This window comes from Pleurodeles waltl, chromosome 9 (genome assembly GCF_031143425.1).
Source record: "Pleurodeles waltl isolate 20211129_DDA chromosome 9, aPleWal1.hap1.20221129, whole genome shotgun sequence".
Taxonomy (NCBI): Eukaryota; Metazoa; Chordata; class Amphibia; order Caudata; family Salamandridae; genus Pleurodeles; species Pleurodeles waltl.
This window is the reverse complement of record NC_090448.1, coordinates 133,028,101-133,049,672: the sequence shown is the minus strand read 5'-3', so window position 1 is coordinate 133,049,672 and position 21,572 is coordinate 133,028,101. Positions and strand designations below refer to the sequence as shown.

The 21,572-nt window shown below is 40.4% G+C and overlaps 1 protein-coding gene across 2 annotated transcripts in view; it reads left to right on the top strand.

The window, feature by feature from the left end:
* The window catches only part of PHF2 (PHD finger protein 2), a 450,390-nt gene extending 435,382 nt beyond the window's left edge, over positions 1 to 15,008 (top strand). For both annotated transcript variants that reach the window (XM_069206411.1, XM_069206410.1), the window contains one exon: positions 13,026 to 15,008. In XM_069206411.1, coding sequence (XP_069062512.1) covers positions 13,026 to 13,114 — 89 coding nt within the window. In that variant the 3' untranslated portion in view covers positions 13,115 to 15,008. The remainder of the gene's footprint in view (positions 1 to 13,025) is intronic.
* The last annotated feature ends 6,564 nt before the right edge of the window (positions 15,009 to 21,572 follow it).

Sequence of the window (21,572 nt, the reverse complement as noted above, 5' to 3'; positions counted from 1 at the left end):
GTCCCTGGACATTTCGTTACTCGTGGCAAAGATAGGCCTGAAGGACAGGCAGTCTAGAGGGAGTCTGTCCAAATGTCATGGTGCACTAGTGTGTCAATGCTGATGCTTGACCATAGGCACAAGTGGAAAAAGTGCTGCCTGTTTGTTTTTATTATATATATATATATATATATATATATATATATATATATATATATATATATATATATATATTTATATGTTCGTGGCATGTTCCGCTGCAGATACACATGCTATGCATACGTCTGCCATCTAGTGTTGGGCTTGGAGTGTTACAAGTGGTTTTTCTTCGAAGAAGTGTTTTCAAGTCACCGGATCGAGTGACTCCTCCTTTTCGGCTCCATTGCACATGGGCATCGACTCCATGTTAGATTGTTTTCCCCCAGAGGGTAAGGTAGGAGTGATGGAGTATAAAGACATTCACTGAAAAAAACAAAGGTTATAGGGACATTATAGTTATAGTTAGACTCCCATTTTAAATCTACCAAACCATAGTAATTCACCTGTTAAAGTTATCTCAAGTAGTTATAACTCATGCCCTTAGGTAACTGTAACTCACGCCCTTGCCATGCACTGCAAATTAACCCACAGATTATGGCACTCATGACATCCTTGCTAACATCATTGATAATATCAATGAAATATTTGCAGTAAAATTTATGACCAAAAACTGTGCATGGCAGGGGTGCGAGTTATAGCTACGTTAGGTCACAAGTTATAGTTATTTGAGATAACTCTAACTATAACAGGTGATTTTCTATGGTTTTGTACGTTTAAGAAGGGGAGCCTAACTATAGCTTCCCTGTAACCTTTGTTTTTTTAAGTGAATATATATAAATATACGTGTATATGTGTGCGTATGTATATAAATTGGGGCTCTCACTAAGCCCCTATTCATCCTTCATCCGTTGGTCTAAAGTAGCATCATTCACATTTTCTATACAGCATGACGCAGCGCACATTCAGCCAATTTTAGCCATTGGCTTACTCGATTGTGAGTAATAGCATTCTGCACTTGCACAGTGTGAACGTCCATCCATCTTCTGTGTCCAATGCCATGTGTGCTGGGTGTGTATGTGCGTGTGCATATATATGTATATACACACACACATAAATACATATATATATATATATATATATGTATATATATATACACACACACATATGTATATAAACACATACACACTTCTAGACATTGCTTGTTTTTATACAATGCATGCCTTTCTACAAAAGAACCACACACATATATATTTGTGTGTGTGTGTGTGTGTGTGTGTATATATATATATATATATATATATATATATATATAAATAAACACTTTTAGACACTGCTTGTTTTTATTCAGTGCACGCCTTCTTACAACACAAATTCTCCAAAAAGTATTGGCAAAGCATAAAGGTCAGCAGCTAACCCCAGACCTATTTGTTTTGCCAATGCTTGTTTCAGATTATGTTCATTTGTATATCCAAAAATGCTGTTTGCAAGTGCAAGGGCCTGATTGTCGATGGCAGACTGCCCTATTGTGGTCTTAAGTGTAAATAAAAAAATACATACATTTGACTCAAAGTCATACATCCTTGCATGATTTACAAAGTATTTGAATGTTCGATGACACATGTGACTGTAGATACGCCCCTGTCCCTGCCATCCAGTGTTGGGCTTGGAGTGTTATGAGTTGGTTTTCTTCAAGAAGCATTTTTCGAGTCACGGGATCGAGTGACTCCTCCTTCTCAGTGATACTGCACATGGGCATCGAGTCATTTGTTAGAATGTTTTTTCTCCCCGATTGTGTGCGGACACGTATTCTTTGCTCCGCCTTAGGTTTGCCTTGGTCCGAGACTTTTTCTGTCTATCCTTTATTCAACATTCTTGTTATTTCAATCACATTTTCCACCTTGCTTTCTTAGTCTACAACTCATCGGGTCCAGTACCAACCAACCGCCTTTGGGTAGGGTCTTGCCTGGATATGGGCCCACCTCCACGTGGCACCAAAGAAAATGCTGGTCTGATGGAACAGACACCATTTTGTTTCTGTCCTCCGTGCCACTTCAGATTTCCCGACACTGACCATCACCAGGTGTGTAATTTGTGCCTCTCACCGAATCATCAGGAGGCTACCTGCAATGCGTGTCGATCGTTTTGATTGAAGAAGACCCTTCGAGATGGAAGAGTGCCTAGGTTGGAGATGACACATAATGATGACACTGCGGGCATCTTCAGGGAATAACACGCACAGGAGAAGACTTTTAAAAAAGCCCTTACTGAGGTCACCAGACCACCACTGCCACCAGGCCATGGTTGGTCTCCGAATGACATTTCGGCTGTCTTGTCTGTCGGCTCAGCACCGAAATGAAGACTACTGCCACGTCTTCGGTATCAACCTCTTCTGCTTCCATCCAAATAATTACTACCAAATTTTCGGGATCAAGTGTATCAGCACCAAGCAGAAACAGCTCCGAATCAGGTTCGACATCAAAAAAGGTTCGCTGACCGAAATCTTTGGTACCGAAAAGCTCAAGACACCATCCCTTTGGAGCAATTGGATTCTAGTCAATCTTCTACTAAACAGTATCCTATTGAGCCATATTAGAGGCCATGGATGCTAAACAGCACCGTTTATACATACAAGAAGGGGCAGGATGTACTGTGGCTACCCCCTCTATTACTTTTAAGAAGAAGCTAACCTTCCAGGAAGCCTTGGACAGCTCACCGCCTCCGAAAAAGACTTTAAAGGACAAAGCCACTACAACCAAGCCTTTACCTCCTCCTTTTGCTCCTCCTGATCCACCATATACACCACCTCGCTCCCTGCTTCCCCTCCACCTACTTCTCTTCCTCATTCTCCTGCCTCTCCCACTGCAGAAGACTTCACCATACAAGGTTCATCTAGGGGACACACATCCAGACACAGACCCTTGGTACTCTTATGATCCAGATCCTATTATTAATACGGATCCAGCTTTATATCCTGCATGGTCCTCTCCTCCAAAGGATACTGCTAGCTACCAACAGGTCATTGTTAGGGCAGCCAGTTATCACAATGTGCAGCTCCATAAAGATCCAATAGAGCAGGATTTTTTGTTTGACACCCTCACCACCACCCACAGAGACATTCAGTTCCTGTCTATGCTTCCAGGTACACTTCGTCACACAGACAAAATCTTTAAAGAGCCTGTCCGCTCTAGGATTATAACACCCAGGGTGGACAAGAAATCCAAGCCCCCACCTTCCGACCCACTATTCATCAGGCCTCAGGTCCACCAATTCTATAGAGGCTACCAATGCCAGGAAGAGAGCTAACAGCCAGGCTACTGGGGACTCTCTTCCACCAGAAAAGGAAAGCAAGAAGCTGGATGCGGCAGGCAAAAAAGTGGCTGCACAAGTGGCAAATCATTGGCATATTGCCAATTCTCAGGCCTTGCTCTCAGGGTACGACCGGGCTGACTGGGAGGAGATGGAGGAGCTCCTCCAATCTCTCCAAGATAAGCACCAAAAACCTGGACAGCAAGTTGTTGCAGAGGGCCAAAGAAATGCAAACAGTACTAACAGATGTGCAGTAGATGCTGCTGATATGGCTGCACATGGCATAAACATCAGCATTTTATTGCGGATACATGCATGGCTTAGATGTTCAGGCTTCAAGCCAGAAGTTCAACAAGCGGTACTTAATATGCCCTTTGACAAGGAGCATCCCTTTGGCTCTCAAATTGACTCTACACTTGAGAAATTAATGAAAGATATAGGCACTGCAAAGCCTATGGGGACTTTTTAGTGGCAGATACAGTTTTTTTTGTCGCCCTAAATACAGAGGAGGTTATAGACCATCAACAACGTCTGACCCAAACATCTCCCAAACCAAACAAGCCTCGACCTCTTACTCTTTGGGTTCTTTCAGAGGAACGTGTAGGGGCTATAATTTTAGAGGCAGGGGTAAGAACACTACCGCCTGTGGTTCACCCTCCTCAGGCAAAAACTGAGTATATTAGTAGCATGGTGATTTTTGGGCCTACTTTTAGCTTTCCCTGAATTTTGGGATTGCTTTTTGTTTCTTTTGAGGGTGGATTAGACATCATCTCTAATCTTTACCCGTATTTGGTTTATAATCATGAGAGAGGTCGTTAAGACCTCTAGCCATTCTTATTTTCACACCCCCACATACCAATCCCATTTTTCGCCATTCATGAACCGGCATTTCTACATTTAAATGATCTCCGGCAAAGAGCCCCCACGAGGGGCCCGTCAGGCATTGCAGTGCCGGCCTGACGAGGAGCAAAAGCCCGATGATGAAGCATGTTACCATTTGGTGAGTGAGGGCTCTTGTTCTAAATCAAATTGATTTTTTGGATCCTTAGAATTTGTACAGTACCCATTATTTGGAACTGTGTACCCTTGTCTTTTCTAATATTCATGGGAGTATTGTACACAGGACCAGTTTTAAACACTCCAGATACACCAGCCCTCCCTTTGTTTTTGGTTAAAAACTGAATATATACATCTTCCCAAAACCCCATATCTCACTAGTAGGGGGCTGCCTTCAATTTGATCAATCGCAATGGACAGACATAACATCGGACCAGTAGGTCCTTTCCATTATCCAACATAGTTAGTGTCTGGAGCTTGCTTCCACACCTCTCACACACAGGTTATCTCATGAACATCTTGCCCTTCTAAAAGAAGTAGTGCAGTCTCTACTCCTCAGATGGGCCATAGAACCTGCCCCATTACAGTATCTGGGAACAGGAGTATTCCCCTCATAATTTCTCATACTCAAAAAGGATGGCTCACTCAGACCCATACTGGATCTCAGACCCCTAAACCAGTACATTCGCTCAGAACACATTCACATGGTTACTCTTCTGGATTTTATTCCACTCCCTCAACAAGGCAACTTCATGGCAGCTCAAGACCTAAATGACACCTGCTTCCACATCCCCACTCATCTGGCACACTGTAAATACCTAAGATTTGTGGTCACAGGAAAACATTATTAGTTCAAAGTTCTCCCTTTTGGAGTCACAACCGCTCCCTGGTTTTTCACCAAATGTCTAGCAGTTGTTGCAGCACATCTCGGAACACAGAAAATAAATGTGTTCCCTTACCTAGAAGACTGGATCATCAAAGCCAGTACACTACAGCAGTGTCAATTCCACACTCAAACCACAGTAAACCTTCACAAATTAGAGTTCATAATCAATTTCTTCAGATCCCACCTATAGCCTCTTCAAGTTCAGCCATATCTAGGAGCCATCTTTAATGCGGAGCTGGGGTTAGCATACCCCAATCCAGCCTGCATTCACAGTTTCCAGCAATGTCTTCCTCAATTTCAGGAGAATAACACTTACACGGTCAGGACTGTCATGCGTCTCTTAAGAATGATAGCATCTTATATTGTCATTGTTCCTCATGCCAGACTCCACATGCGTCCACTACAGAACTGTCTGTCTCGTCAATGATCTCAGTCACAGGGTCACCTTCAGGGTCTAGTGTTAGACCACCAAACTTACCCCTCTCTGCAAAGGTGGAACTCCACCAACCTATTAAAAGGGTGGCATTTTCGAGACCCTGGGCCTCAGCTCATTCTGGCTACAGAGGCATCTCTGACAGGTTAGGGTGCACATCTTCAGAACTTCACAGTCCAAGGAATCTGAGATCTCAAAAACCAATCCACACACATCTATTATCTGGAACTTCAAGCTGTATTTCTAACCGTAAAAGCTTTCCTACCTCACCTGCCACACAAAGTTGTCTTGGTTCGGACAGACAACATGACAGCAGTGTATTATCTACAAAATGGGGGGCACAGGCATTCCAGTTATCACAACTTTCAAAAACAATATGGAAGTGGGCTCATCATCATCACCTTCACCTACTGGCAGAGTATCTCCCAGGAACGGACAATGAGTTTGCAGACCACGAATTGGAACTCCACCCTCAGGTCCTTCAAAAATACTTCCAAATGTGGAGAACTCCTCAAATAGACCTTTTCGCTACAGAAGAAAATGCAAACTGCCCAAGCTTCGCATTCAGGTACCCTCATCCTCAGTCCAAGAGCAATGCTGTATAGATGAATTGTTCAGGGATATTTGCCTACGTTTTCCACCTCTCCCTCTCATTCCATTTCTAGTTCAGAAAATCAGACAGACATCCCTCACCATGATACTTGTAGCTCCTACTTGGGCATGTAAGCCATGGTTCACAACACTCCTGGACCTCTTGCAGGTTCCCCCTGAGAAGCTCCTCAACAAGCCGGACCTTCTCACTCAGGACCAAGAACAAATCAGACACCCAGACCCCATATCCCTAACCCTTGCGATATGGCTCCTAAAGTCATAGTGTTTGGTTATCTCCAATTAATTTCTGAGTGTTTGGAGATTCTTAAGGAAGCTCGTAGACCAACAAGTAGAGCATGTTGCAGAGTGTAATGGAAACACTTTGTTTTTTACTGCCAATTAAAAAACACTGACCCCATTAAAGCATCTGTCCAAGATGTTTGCTGATGGCTTCACCTGCAAAAGCCAAACTTACCTTACACTTCAGTCTGATTACATCTTGCAGTTCTAGCTGCCTATTCACAAAACAGACAACATACTTCTCTCTTCAGAATCCCAGTTATCAAAGCATTCATGGAAAGACCCAAAAGAGTAATTCCACCTAGATCATCTCCGGCCCCATCATGGAATCTTAATATAGTGCTCACTAGGCTCATGGGCCCACTTTTTGAGCCACTTCATTTATGTCCTGTTCAGTTCCTCTCTTGGAAAGTGGCATTTCTAGTCACTGTTACATCACTCGTACGTGTAAGCGAGCTCCAGGCATTAACTTCAGAAGAACCTTTCTTTCAAATACATAAAGATAAGGTGGTCTCTCATCCACATCAATCAAACCATTGAATTACCAGTTTTCTTTCTGCAACCTGATTCAGTGGCAGAATGAGCACTACACACTTTAGATGTCAAAAGGGCACTCATATATTACATTGACAGGACTAAAAAAAACAAAGCAGATTTTTTTAGCCTTTTCAGTACCACCTACAAGTAATGCAATTTCTAAAAATAGCATAGCTAGGTGGATCGTTAAGTGCATACAATCTTGTTATGCTAAAGCTAAAAGACAGCTGCCACTAACTCCTACATTACATTCCACTAGTGAAAAAGGTACCACTATAGCGTTTTTGGGAAACATTCCTTTAGATGACATTTGTAATGCAGCTACTTGGTCTACCCCACATAGTTTCACAAAGCTTTATTGTGTAGATGTATTAGCACGTCAGTAGGACAGGCTGTCCTAAGAACACTTTTCCAGACAACTGCACCACCCACAGGCTAGCCACTGCTTTTTATGGAGGGACTGCTTTACTTTCTATGCAGACCATGCATATCTACAGCCACACATGCCATTGAATGGAAAATGTTACTTCCCCAGTAGACTAGACATCTGTTTGTGGCATGTAGTGCTGTAGATTCGCATTCAGCCTCCCTCCTCCCCGGATCCCTGTGGCCATTTCAGTTACATTATAATTGTATATATTTGTACATATGCACATACTCTTTCATGGGCATCTCTTTCTCTTTCTTCTTCTGTACTCTTTCTCACCTGCCTGTGGGAAAACAATCTAACAAAGGACTCGATGCCCATGTGTAATATCTCCAAGAAGGAGGAGTCACACGATCCTGTGACTCGCAAAATGCTTCTTGAAATAAAACAGCTTGTAACACTCCAAGCCCAATACTAGATGGCAGGAGCAATGCAGAGCATGTGAATCTACAGCACTACATGCCACAAACAGATGTCTACTGGGTAAGTAACATTTTCCTTATAGGGAGTACTTCTAGAAACCTGCAACAGTTATGGGTTTGCAGTAGAACTCTTGGAAAGTTTTCAGAAATTCCAATTTACAAGCCTCGAAAGTAGTTTTGTGTGAGTCATTGTCAAATTGTACAATTGAACGATTTTGCATGCAGAAAATACTCAACATAAGTGCAATTCCACATTTTCTTTGTGAAGAAACCCTTCTACGGCTCCACCAATTTTGGGGACCTCTTTTTCCCATCCTAATCCTGGAAATTGATTTACCTCGTCCCCCACCCCCAGAGTAAATTGCTGATTGCTAGTAGGGTGGGAGTAACTACGAAAATGATCAAGAATAACTTCACTCTGCAACGCCTACTCTCTGGCCCATGGAAAGGATGTTCTAAAACCTAATATTTCATCAGGCTCAAAGTGGGGCAGTATCATGCATGATTAAATTTAATGACATGCGTAAATTTACCTTTTTTTGTGAACTGCAAGGCTGCAGTTTCACTACCAATTCAAGCCATTTTCCACGTGAAAGCTAAAGGCTTGATTGAGAGTTTGGAGGGCGAGCTGTCCATCACAAATGAGAAGGTTATGCTGCCCCCTTTATTGCGAGTGCATTATAATATAATGTACTTGTAAGAAGGCGGATCTGGTATCTGTCACGTTTATTAGGGAGTACCCATCCGTGAAACTCTCATTTGGGCCGTAAATTTCTTTTCTATAGAGCCCTTTGAGTTATTGTAGGATTGCTCCACTTCCCACCACAAGGGGGCAATAAAATGCAAAGAATCAGAATCTATAAACATTTGCGAGATGTGAAACTGTTTCGATAGTAGGGCCCGTATTTATACTTTTTTAGCGCCGCATTTGCGCCGCTTTTTGACGAAAAAACGGCGCAAACTTACAAAATACAATTGGATTTTGCAAGTTTGCACCGCTTTTGCGTCAAAAAGTGACGCAAATGCGGCGCTAAAAAAAGTATAAATACGGCCCTAGATGTTTAATTTAAACACTACATTCTACCACAAATACATTTGCATTTGCAGTGTTTACGTTTTCCTTTTTACCGTCTGACTTTTTCAATTCATTGTACCAGCGATTGTGTGATTACTTCAGTCAGCATGTTCATTTACTGAACTGAGGGAGTTTTTGTTAGACAATCATTCCCAAGACCGGTCATTTAAACCTTTCCTGCCTGAAAAGTCTCCATGACATTACAGGAGATCTTCCTTTGTTGTGGAGGGCAGGAGCGGTTCTTGGTATTTTGCTGCCCTTGGTGACAGCTCCTCCTTCTAACACGTAAATCAGCAAGTTACTCCTTAGGTGAATCATGGTTTTCAACTAGGGTCATTCGCAGTAACACATTTACCATTTACTTAGAAGTCCACATACCACTACTTCTCCCTGGTGAGGTGGGGGTTGCTCGCCCCACTCTCACTAAGCGGAAAAATAAATTGTTCATAAAATACTTTTATTATAACTTTATTTTTCTACTTGCGGCAGCGCTCGACATTCCCCTGCCATAGCGGAGGGGCCGCCACTAGTCCTTTAACAACATTTCTTGTAAATCAAATGTATCATTTTCATTCAAAAGGGATAAACAAGCTTAGAAATTACTGTAAGTGAAACTTTGCTAAACAGACGGGAAATTACCTTTGATGTCACATTTGAAACATGTACTTTTCAGTGACACCGAGTAAATACAATGTCCTCCTTGCAATCTTTTTAATGAAGTACTGGTTGGATGTGTTATGACTGAGGAGTGGTAACCAGGGTGTGATAGAAGGGTTTCTTTTGAAACCATTTTTAAAGCCCATTATCTCAGTGCGCCCCCTGAATATGGAATCAACAATATCGATAGGACAGAATATCAAGGACAGAATATCGAAAATAAAATGTTAACAGGTAAGTAATACTAGATTTTTTATATCTAACTCCACATTATGTACCTACACCCACATATATCATTAAGTTACATAGATGTGGAGTTAGGAGTAGTACATCTATACTTCCATATATGCACTTAACTTTTGATATTTTGTCGAAGCATTTGAAAGGGTAGAGTGACTGATTTGTTGCTAGAGGGTGTCTTTAAGACAGGCCCTTTTGCAAGTTCTTCCCTTTGACAACAAGTCAACACAATAATTTTTTTTCACGGGGTCTTTATAAGCCCCTGCTGGGCCAATGTAGGCACTCCTTTCCATACATATTCAGTTTACTTTTCCAGTTTACTTAGTTCCTGTGAAACACGGTTGTCAGAAAGATCTGTAAATCATAGCTTTTGCCTCTCTTTGAAAATGAAATATATTTGAAGCAAATTCACCAGGAGCACCTGGAAGGGTGTATCCATTCAAACTGCATTAAGGGCCAGGTCTCCATCAGGAGCTTGTCTGGTTCTTCTTCATCTTCTCAAGAAAAAAGTCATCTGAAAGAACTTCAATAAGCTAAAAGCTTTGTCTGGCTAGACCTACTGCAGTACCTGCTAGTTATTTCTCATTCAGTGTCTAGTGGGAATTCCATGCTCAGTGCTGAAAAGAACTTTCTGGGCACAATGTTTGATGGCCACAATAACCTAAGTGCCGTTTACCAGTCTGTAACTAATGGATAATTCAACAGTAAGTGCTTGGTAAATATTTCAGGCACGATCAGAAGAGAAAAACTAAATTTTGAGTACATTTGTAAAAATTGTATGATTCAAAAATAATCCCAGGAGTAGCTGTAGAAATATGCAGCAATTTCTGGAGTACTGGAGTACTCCATTATGACAAAGCTTCTCCTGGAGAAATTGCAGAAAGGAAATTAATCTGCATGTGTCAATGATGTGGAAATTTGCATTACCACAATTCATTTTTTTTCTACATAAGGACACATTTCTCTGCCGTGAATTCCCTCCCTTTCAACCATACAAAGGCACATGCTCCTTAGTTTGACTGAAGTAACTTTGTGTACATTTCTACTGTCTAAAACGTGCAGCAAATTGAATGTAAACATTCACAATGTAGGAAAGGGGGTTAATTTCCTTTGTCATGCACACCATACCATGGAAAACCTGGGCCTGTATTATACATTGGGTGCTCTTTCCCTGTTTGCGCCACAGCGCACCTTAAAGCCGCAAACTCATGAGGCCCACAGGACAGTACATTCAAGACAAGTACAGAGCAACTGTTTAAAAGCTGATCCGTGTTTCTCTGTGTAGGTGGCATCTGGCCTAATCTTTTAACAGGGTTTAGAGATCCCCTTGCAGGCGGGTGCAGTGAGTGACTAAACCCGCCTGCAAGGGGATATCTGGGTGGTCCACGGAACCCCTTTTTATCGCTTTAGAGGGATGCATTCAGAAGGCACACTGAAAGTGCACCACCATTTTGTGGTGCACTTTCAATGTGCTTTCTAAAGTCATGTTTGCATCTGCACCCACGTCGGTAATATGGTGCGGGGGCAGAGGCAAAGAGATTCCCTAATTTTCTTGGGGACACACCAGCATGCAAATGAGGGAACACCCTCTAATGATTGTGCTGGTGCTATATGTGCATTAGTGCTATCTGTATTACAGAAGGGGCCACACAAGTATTTGCGGCCTCTTTTGCAATTCCAAGGTACCCCGGGAGTGCACAATGCATATGCAAACACCCGTTGCGCCCCCGGGGCACTTGTGTAATATGGCCCTTGCAATCCTGACGCTATTCCAACTGGTACATTTGTAGCATGTGCACTTATGTTCATAAATTGCTGCTTTTGTGAACGTTGGTACACAAAAACATATGTGAATCTGTCCTTTAATGCATTAGGATCTAGAACACATTGTCAGTATTTAATGGCATTTTATGACTCAAGAACTCAACATGCAGTGAGTGTAATTCATGGGCATTTCAATACTTAAGGTCTAAAAAATATCTCACGAGTCATCTAGCATCTCATTAGTCCTCACCTAGTGGTCATTTCAAGGTTGAATATGTGATGAACATGGTATTTCTAACTGTAATGAAAGTTCTGTCACAAATTGTGGGTTTGCCATTTCATGCACTGTGTCTGATAGAATTGACATGGCACAATAACCAACAGACATTTACAACACATTGCCTAGTGGTCACTTCATGGCAAAGTACCCGATTTACATTCAATGCTAAGTACCTGATGGGCGCAGACTGTTTGAAGAACCATGTTCTCCTACAATATTATGCTGACTGGGTAATAGCCTTCTAGCATAGTGTTTCGAGTGATATACTAGTATGTCCCACATATTCGTTGTTGCTCTTTCATACATACTTATACATTCATACTTATACTTTAATATGCCCAATATATTTGTGATAGCACTGTTCCCTTGACACAAACTTTAAATAACATTCTCCACAATTGTAATTTCGAATGGTTGGAACAGTATTCATTATGGAGTTTGTCCAAGCTCAGTATCTCCAAGTGAAATATTTGTTGCTAGCAAATTATTCTTGCTAGCAGTATATCTGCTGAGAATGTTTTCACATTTTCCTTTTCTTGATAGTAAGCATTTATTATGGTATGCTATTTTGTGGGGCATTTTTTCTTTCACATAGAGTTTTGAATTCCATTATTTCAGGGGTGCACTTATTTTAAACCATCCTCTCTGAACCTCTTAAAACAGCTACTGACATTGATGGCTGCTGTTGTATTTCACTGTGCTTTCTTACTTTGCTCTTTCGAAGTTTCTTTTGATTTTTCTATTGTTACACATCATTTATTGGCCTCATTTATTGGTCATGCTGGTCAAAACACACACACTCTCTCTCTCTCTCTCTCTCCACTTTTCAGGGGTTACATTTTGCTCCTCTTGACAATTCAAGTTCATGCCTGTGTTCTAAATGTATTCTTAATATAGTATCAATCTTTGGCCAGACCTGTTGATTTTTATTTCTGTATATCATGCTGTGGAATGTCAATTTAGGCGTTCCCAGATCATGAACATATAAAAAAAAGTAGCTACCCTTGGAGAATCATACGGTTTTAATCTCACTGACCTTTAATGCGTAATCATTTTAGTCTTTCACAATTTTTAATTTTGAAATACAATGGAGTGCTTTTGCTTCACACAAGTAATGGCTGGAAAGATGCATTGATTGATGACGATATTGTTTTTTTCTGACAATCTGTATTGATTTAGCATTTTCAGTTTGTGTGATTTCAATCTCATTTCAATTTCCCATCATTAATTTTTCATTTCTATTAAATCCTAGGAAAACGTACAAAAAAAGGAATGGCAACAGCTAAACAGAGGCTTGGGAAAATTTTAAAGATACATCGAAATGGGAAACTTCTTCTTTAATGTTTATAAGCCCAAGACTTTTTCAAGTTTAGTAACTGCTGAGCTTACACTAATCTTTCAACTCTCTAAGGACTGCAGTAGTATTCTGCATCGTGTTTGGGAAAAATAAGTTACAGTAACTTTATGCCACCACTTTAGTAATTCTTTTTACCTTTCAGCAGTTATAGTGTACAGATTACTGCTATAAATATTTTGTAATAGATATGTCCTTTCTCAAATTGCTGAGAGTGACTAGTTCTCGAAAAAAGTTAAGAAGAGAAGATATTACGGATCATTCCAGTTTTAGGAAAGTATCCCTTGAACCTGTCCGTAAGTGAGAAAAAACTAGTTCAAGCAAAAAGCAATGCACACTCGGATTTCAGAACATTTAAAAAATGATGCAAGCATGAATTTTGGAAGGCGCTGTATGTGATCATAAAGCATGGCATATACATACTTAATATCAAGGTAGGAAGATAAAAAGGATTTTTTCGAGCACTCCTTTCTTCCTGTTTCAGTGATACTTATTGTGCTGTTTTCTGTGTATATCCACCGATAATACCCTAGGGCACAGTTCATAATAACTGATTCCAAATTGCCAATTAATCCTGAAAATATTAAATGTTGCCTAAAGCTGTTATATATTTCAGGACACTGCTTATCAAACATAGGGAGCTGTATCTCTGACCACACCAACTTCAAGCAGCTCAGCAAACTTTTGAAACAACCATTTGCAGTAATTTAGTTGCAGCACCTGAGATCACAGTCTCCTTTTGTCTCAGAATCAGGTTTTGGTGCTCATATCAAAGACGTTTATCAGACAGAACTTTTGAAAGCTCTGGAAGTATGGGCTGCACAAACACCCAGGTTTCTGATAAAGGTTAAGTTATGCTTATTGACAGTTTAACTGGATACTTTTTTCTCTACTCTTTCTGTGTTTGGTGTAGAGTACATAATTTCATTTTAAATGGCTTGCCTGCACATAAGCACTTAAGGGGGTACATTTGTTTCTCAGGCAATCACGTCTTTTTTTTTAGATGTGTTTAATAAGGCATATTTTCATAGAATGTAGCTTGTAAATAGCTTTTTAATAACCTCTTTTTTTATAAAAGCAAAGTATCTTTAGAAGTTTCTTTCTATAGACTACTTCATTGACATTTATACAAGTTTGCCGAGTATAATAAACTGTTGTATCTTAGTTAATTGATGATATTTTTTTTTCCTTATGGAATAGGTGTTGCCTGAAAAACAAGTAAACTGTGTGCAGCCTTATAAAATGTCTTATAACGAATCAAATACAGAAATCTATTTAAGACACACTTTGAAGATCCGTCTTCAATTTTAATACCAGCTCTTTGTTTTAATTCTTCTATGATAAGGGGTATACAGTTATTTTAATAGCACCTTGTGAAGTGTTTCTGTGTTTTGTGATGATGTAATTTATTAATGTTTGTAGCTTTTTATATTTGTACATTTCTTATGAGCTTTGTTTATATACACATTATCTGGATGTTATGTCGATGAAAAAAAACAGCTACAGGAAACAACTGAGGCCTTATTAAGTAACCTTTGCACCATTATTGTTGGAAGTAAGTTATGAATGCTAGGAGTCTAAGAAAGTTAGCTTAATAGGGCCCCAGACTTATGCAGAGCAGGCTTTTTTAAGCTTCTGGAGACACAGTACACCGTTCTTGTTGAACATTTATGTAGTATAACCCAGACATCGTGCTGTTTTTTATTTGATTATTATTATTATTTTCGCAACATGTACATTTCTAACAAAGTTTATTGTGGCTATCTATTCCAGTGTTTTATTTACCAAATCCAATCAAATGCTCTTGTATCAAGTTCATTGAATCTAAGTAAACTTAGATCAAAGTTTAAAAAAGTAAAATATTTCAGGTTTTGTAGAGAATGGTGTTTGCTCTTCTTTCTATTGATTCCAATGTTATTAATACGTATTTGTCCTTCACACTTGCTATATAATTAAGAATAGTCCATTGATTTTATGTTGAGTATATTAGTTCTATGTTCCGTCACACACTGCATGTTTTCTTTGGCCATGCTCTGCACTCCATACCTGCACTACATTGTCTGTCATGGCTCATTATAGAAATTGATAGCAGTGAAAAACTGACTAGCAGCGTTGTGGTGGAACAGAAACAAAATTACTTTAGTGGTACTCTCACAGTGAAAAGAAAGAAAGAGAAGATCAAAGGCAGGACAATCAGAATGCCACCTTAAAGCGTACCATTGATCGCCTTATGACTATGCATTCCAAATTCAAAAGGCACAACTTCGTCAGAGGTGCTTGGATGGTAGAAATCAATAAGGACAGTTTAAATGAAGACAGAAGATAGAAGGTAAACTAATTAAAAACCCAAGCAAAGGGATTTATGAAAAATGATGTTGTACTATTACAATCTGCTACTGAAAAGCAGGAGTGCTTGGGTGCTCACTGTATAAACAACTCCTTCAGCACTGCGGTGGTCTGTTGACTGCCAGGATACAAACCTTTTTTCTAGACACACAGAAAATAATTACTGACAAGCTTACTGTGGAGCCGGTAATGGAGTGTGGGCTCTCACTTGTCTTCATATATCTTTTGAATATGTATTACATAGGTGCTGGAAGTAGAGGTGTGGGGGGGAGCAGCAGCTCCCTGAAAATAATCATGATGGAGTTCAGAAAGCGAATGATCATGTTGTTTACATCTTGTCACATTTGCTGAGCGTTCAGAGACATAGGTCAAATGTCAGGCCATTTCTTCTGACAAATAGATACTAATTATTGGAGATTGATGTTTACATTTCTCTCTCAGACTGCAGTGGTAGAGGATTTTGTAAAGTGAAGTATCTGACAATCGTGTTGGGGTACAGGGAGTGTGAAAGGAAAGGATGTCGGTTGTTTTCTAACACAACATTTAAGTACCTGTAAATGAACTTTACAAATATTTCAAAATATATCAGCAGTTAGAAAGCACAAATAAAGCACTTTTTTGTAATTCTGAAGTGTGATGGAAACAAAGGATTTAATAGGATCAAAACAAAACAAAACTCTACTTAGGGATATATAAATGATAAATAGGTGCAGAAATCCAATTTCCACACGTTATCATTTGTGTTCTATACAGTATTATCAGTAAAACTGGATGTCACTGTTAATTTTGCAGTCATTGCAATGGAAACTGGGCTGTCTGTGAATGACAGTGCGCCCCCACACTCCATGCTTTGGTAATAGATTTGTGACAGTGTGCTCCAAGATGCATCCCGGCTACATACCACATCCTTACCTCTCTCCTGATGAATTGGCGTGGCTTGTTCTTCGTGTGATGCTCGCATTTTTTGCAATCCCCATGACTTCAGTGAAGTAACATTGATGGCAACAACAATACTCTGAAAAATGTTCTAGTACCACTGATGTATTACAGCAGACAGCCCATCTTTGAACTGATGGTTGTTCTATGAAAAATATCAACCTTCTACAGTATTGACTACAAGTTATCAATGTTCACTATATCGTTAAGGTAGAACTTGAGGATTTAGAATGATAAATCTATAAATGCCTACCTTGGCCATGTTTTGCATGCTAATATTTTGCAGTTTATGTTGTAGGTAGATATTTTTGGATCGTTATCTTGACTTACAACCATATCGATGCAAAAACTACTTTAGATAAACTTTTCAAACCCACTGAAATGCAAGAATTCAGTTATGTCTTTAAATCTGGAAAAAATGAATCCTCAGTCTACAGCAGATGTATGGGTTGATGCTTGGAATCAGCGGCTATACGTGTTTAATGTTTATTTTGTATACTAACTCTTGTCTGCATAAGCTTTAAGAGCATTACACAATGCTTCTTTCTCACAGCATCTAATGTATTTGTTAAGTGGAAAAGGTTATAAAAAAGAGACCTCCATCTGTGTTTATATAGGAATGTAGAAGCACTCTCATCTGCTTGACATTTTTTCAAAGTGGTTCACTGCCCATCTTGACTCTTACTCAGTTGCTATAGTTGACAGGAGATCATTTTTGTGAGGTCTGATAATTCATTTTTATCTAAAACTTCTCTGTTTTCTCAATGAGACCTGATTTCCTTATGTCTAAATGTGTGATAAAAAGAAAAACAAACCTATAAAATAGAAAACAAGAAAGGTGAGAGCAATCAAAATTAAAGAAACATATAACTGAGGTTAGTCCTGTTTGGGTGACAACAAACAGTTCCTTGTTCACCCTTTACATTCCTCATTATAATATAACCAAGTCTGGAAATATGTCCATAGTCGGTAATGTTATTATACTGTGGATAACTGTCTAACAATCCGTCTAGTATGATCAGATCTCAGCTGTCTGCTTTCAAAGGGGATATATGATCATGTGTATCTATATACCTTTACCTTTGACTCAGGTCTCTATTTTATACTGATTGCTCTGTCCCTTTGGATCACTGTCCTGTTAAGTACAGTGTCTAAACACTGCTGTCTTGTGAGGGGAAAATCAAAAAGTATACATCTTATGAAAACCTATGAAATGTAAAAGAGAAAGAGTAAAGAGTGGTGGAACAGAAATGCCCAGCAACAACCATATACACATAAGAGATCAGCTGCACAACATAAAGGTATGTAATTGGGGTTATCAAGGTTATACTTTGAGAAAAGGTATACCTCTTTTACTAACAGGGAGGCACAAAGCATATTTTACTCGTACTTGCCACATTACTTATAAGTGACTGGCAACTGCAATGCTCAAATTTACATTATCAGTGGTGTTTAAACAACTTTTCATGCCTGCTGGCCTTTTTCATGCTAAGTGTCTTTTATCTTTCTTAATTGCTGTTGTAAGAATGAAACATGGATATGCAGATGAGGGAGAGTTCCAGGACAGAGAATTTTAAATGAAAATACATTTTCCTTACTCTCACCACCAGATGTGCTTCATCACAATATAAGGGATGACCAGGACAATCCTGATAAAGAGCAGTTATGAGAAAACCTACCACCTAAAAACCAAGCGAAAGATTACTCTTATTCTGAGTTTTCTAGTGAAAATCAGGACCAATCGTAAAGTAGCTCTCAGAAAATCTTTATTGCCATGCACTGCATGTAGACATGACAAAAAATGTACATACAACATAAGCATATTTACCCTATCGAAGGAAAAGTAGAGGAAGGAGCCAACATATTCTGAACCAAAACTGCAAGTGTTGAAGGAATGAGCCCAGATGGACCTCTTTAACACCATCTACACCCTTAGCCCTCTAGCCACTGCCTTGTTAATTACAGCACCGCAGTCAGAGAGAACAACCAAATCTGAAATGTCTAAACCTGTCTACGCCATAATCCATTAGATGCAGCGAGACAGATGCTGATGGTTGGTTGGCACCTGTGGCTTTTCACGGCTGATAAAGTTGCCAACCAACCCTTTAGATATCACATTGGAAGACCTCTTAACCAAAGATAGAAATGTTGATATCACAAAACAAAAGGTATAGGAAATACACAAAAATGAGGGCCATTACCTCTTTACCGTTTTACAGAGGGCATTAAACCATAAAAGAAACATGGACATAATTTACTGTGCAAGAGCTCTCCCTGGTATTGGAGCCTGTTCATCACACAAAAAGGGTCCTGACCCCAGCACAGGTCATGTTTTACCAAACCCCTGTCTCCTAAAAAATAATAGGTCATAGCCTCATAGGTACTTGTGCATCCATTCATTTGTTACTCCAAGGGCCTCATTTTTTAAAAACGTTGTTTATTGGTATTTTTCAAAGAAGTACAACTCTTGGATAGGAGTAGTATTATCTGTTGCATGGTATATATGAAAGTTTGGACATTTCAGATGGTTTAATCAATGTTACAGTTGTATCGCAACCCTTCTGGGTTTACTGTGGCATCAAGTATATTCAGTAAATACATCTGCATTTGCATAATCTTGCAACAACTACCCCACTTCAGTTAGCAGTCCTTCGCTATCATCCTTAATATTACCATTCAAACAATTAACACAACGAAATGGAACATTTAACAATGCGCTGGAGGGGCACTTCCGTGTTGTGGTGTAGATGAGGTATTCAAAATTGGTCAGGCTATCTAAGTTGGGAACTCAGTATCCTTACCGTGATCACTCTTCCTCTCCAATAGAGGAGTAGAGTTCCCTCCAACTGGCTATAGATATTGTCTAGGGTTTACTAGTTGAGGCAGTATAAATGTAGTGAGGTCAAAGCAGTGGCCCTTGCCTGCCCACCTCTGGTAATAAACACAATGAGTGTTCTCTGCTGTATGACATGGGTTACATCACTTCCCCCATATTCCATTGAGTGGGGATGGGGCCCCTTTCTAGCAGGACATACCCTCTTCGGCCTCTAGGTCACCACCCACCCCCGTCTCTGTATCTCCCATGCCTCCAGTACCTTGGCCCACAAGGAAGCAATAGGAAGTGCGCGCACTCCTCAAGCCTCCTCTCTCTGCAGCACCTGTAGTTCAGCCTGTGCCCAAGTTGATACATCTCGTCTCCAGTCCTCCAGGGCCGGGCCCGTAGGTGATTTCCAGGCCATGGCAACCCAACGCCTGAGTAGTACCATGGCTAGGTCCAAGAACCAGCTGCCAACTCTCTTAGGGGCAGGTCTGGAGTGTAGCCCCAGTAGGCAGAGGGAAGGATCCAGCTCCAGCTGCTCGTCTAGGACCCTTCCCTTAGCTCCCGGGGCACCCCCATGTCATGTGATTAAAATCTGAATCTAAATCATTGCACCTGGGGCATTCCCTGGGTTCGCCGCCATATATTACCCTGAGTCTGTGCGGAGTGAGATATGTTCTGTGTATATAATTATATTGGATGTAGCGGAGACGTGAGTTACGCGATACCTTACGGAGAGATATGCCAGCACTTTTTGCCACTCTGTGTCCGTCATGTCCTTGCCCAGCGTCCCTTCCATTTCATTCTTAACGCTTGCAGAGACTTTAGAGCAATCTTGCTATGGGCTCTGTAGAGCATGGTAGCCAAATGGGCTCCCTCTCCTATTGTCAATAAGAGTTGGAGTATTTTATGCACCTCTGGTTCTGCGTTCACTGTGAGCCATAGCCCCTAATAGCATGCGCCAGCGTCTGGTACAAGAGGAATTGACCCACCCCCGCCCCCCCCTGGAGTCTCCTCTCCTCGGTCAAATGCATGAATGGGCGTAGGACCCCTTCCCGTAAACAATCCCCCACTGTCGTCACCGCTTTCCCGATCCAGGTCCTCATTTGGCTTCTTGAGAAAGTGCGAGTACTCCAAGGGCCTCAAATACTAAATACTGGGGTTGGTCACAATTTGCAGCCAGTATTTTGGTGACCAGTATAGAATATTGTGAAGTGAGCTATGTCCTTATAGGTTCTTGTTAGAACTGGGGTTTCTGGCATTAGTATGTACCCCGTACACGCAGGAACTACCACTTTTATTCAAGGTAAGCTAGATACAAACTTAGAGATACCCTGTCCTCACACTCTCATAGCATGGCACAGAGCAGGCAGGCTTATCTAAAGAGGCAGTGTGTAACATATTTGTGCAACACACACACACACAGTTATGCAATAAAAACACCCCAAAAAGGTCCCCACACAGGTTTAGAAAAATAGAGAATATTTATCTGAGTAAAACGAGACCCAAACAACAAAACTCCAATCAGTAGAAGTTGAGATAACAATTTTTTAACCTTAAAGGAAAAATAGTTCTTAGAAGTCACAAGCTGCTAAAAGGGCTGTGCAGTGGCAGGCTTGAGACATATTTAAAGGGTTACTTAAGTCGGTGGCACAATCAATGCTGCAGGAACACAGGTAGCATTTAATTTACAGACCCTTGGTATACCATTTTACAATAGACTTACAAGTAAATTAAATATGCCAGTTGTGGATACAACAATGTTACTGTGTTTAGGGGAGAAGCTTGTACACTTTAGCACTAGTCAGCAGTGGTAAAGTGCTCAGAGTCCTAAAGCCAAGAAAAAGATACATCAAAAACAAGGGGTGAAAGCCAAAAAGTCTGGGGGAAGGCCACCCTAAGGCTGTCAGGTCTAACAGTTATTTTGTAAAATTCCAATTCAAAGTAGGTCATTATCCAATCTACTTCATGAATATTAATGAGTAAGTCTCAAAATGGGATGATTTGTGACCATCACAGGGATGGTGGTCCCCTAAGGTCAGAAGACCACATCTGTGATCGCCTTTAAATAAAGTACACTTCTTTAATACAGCCTGTTTCCCTAAAAACGAACTGTGCTGCAAGAAAAGTTATTGTTTTTTAAAGTTTGTTTGGTAACAAAAAATTTTTTACTTCACAGTTCGCGCAATACCCCCACTACCAAGGAGTCTGTAACTTCAATGTTTGTGACCAGATTGTGGTTTCAAAACATTGATGCTTCACATAACAGTTTGAAATTTAGATCGGATGCCCAGAGCTTGTCCATTCCAAGCACCAAAAGGGTATGGGGTTCAGTTCCTTTGTAA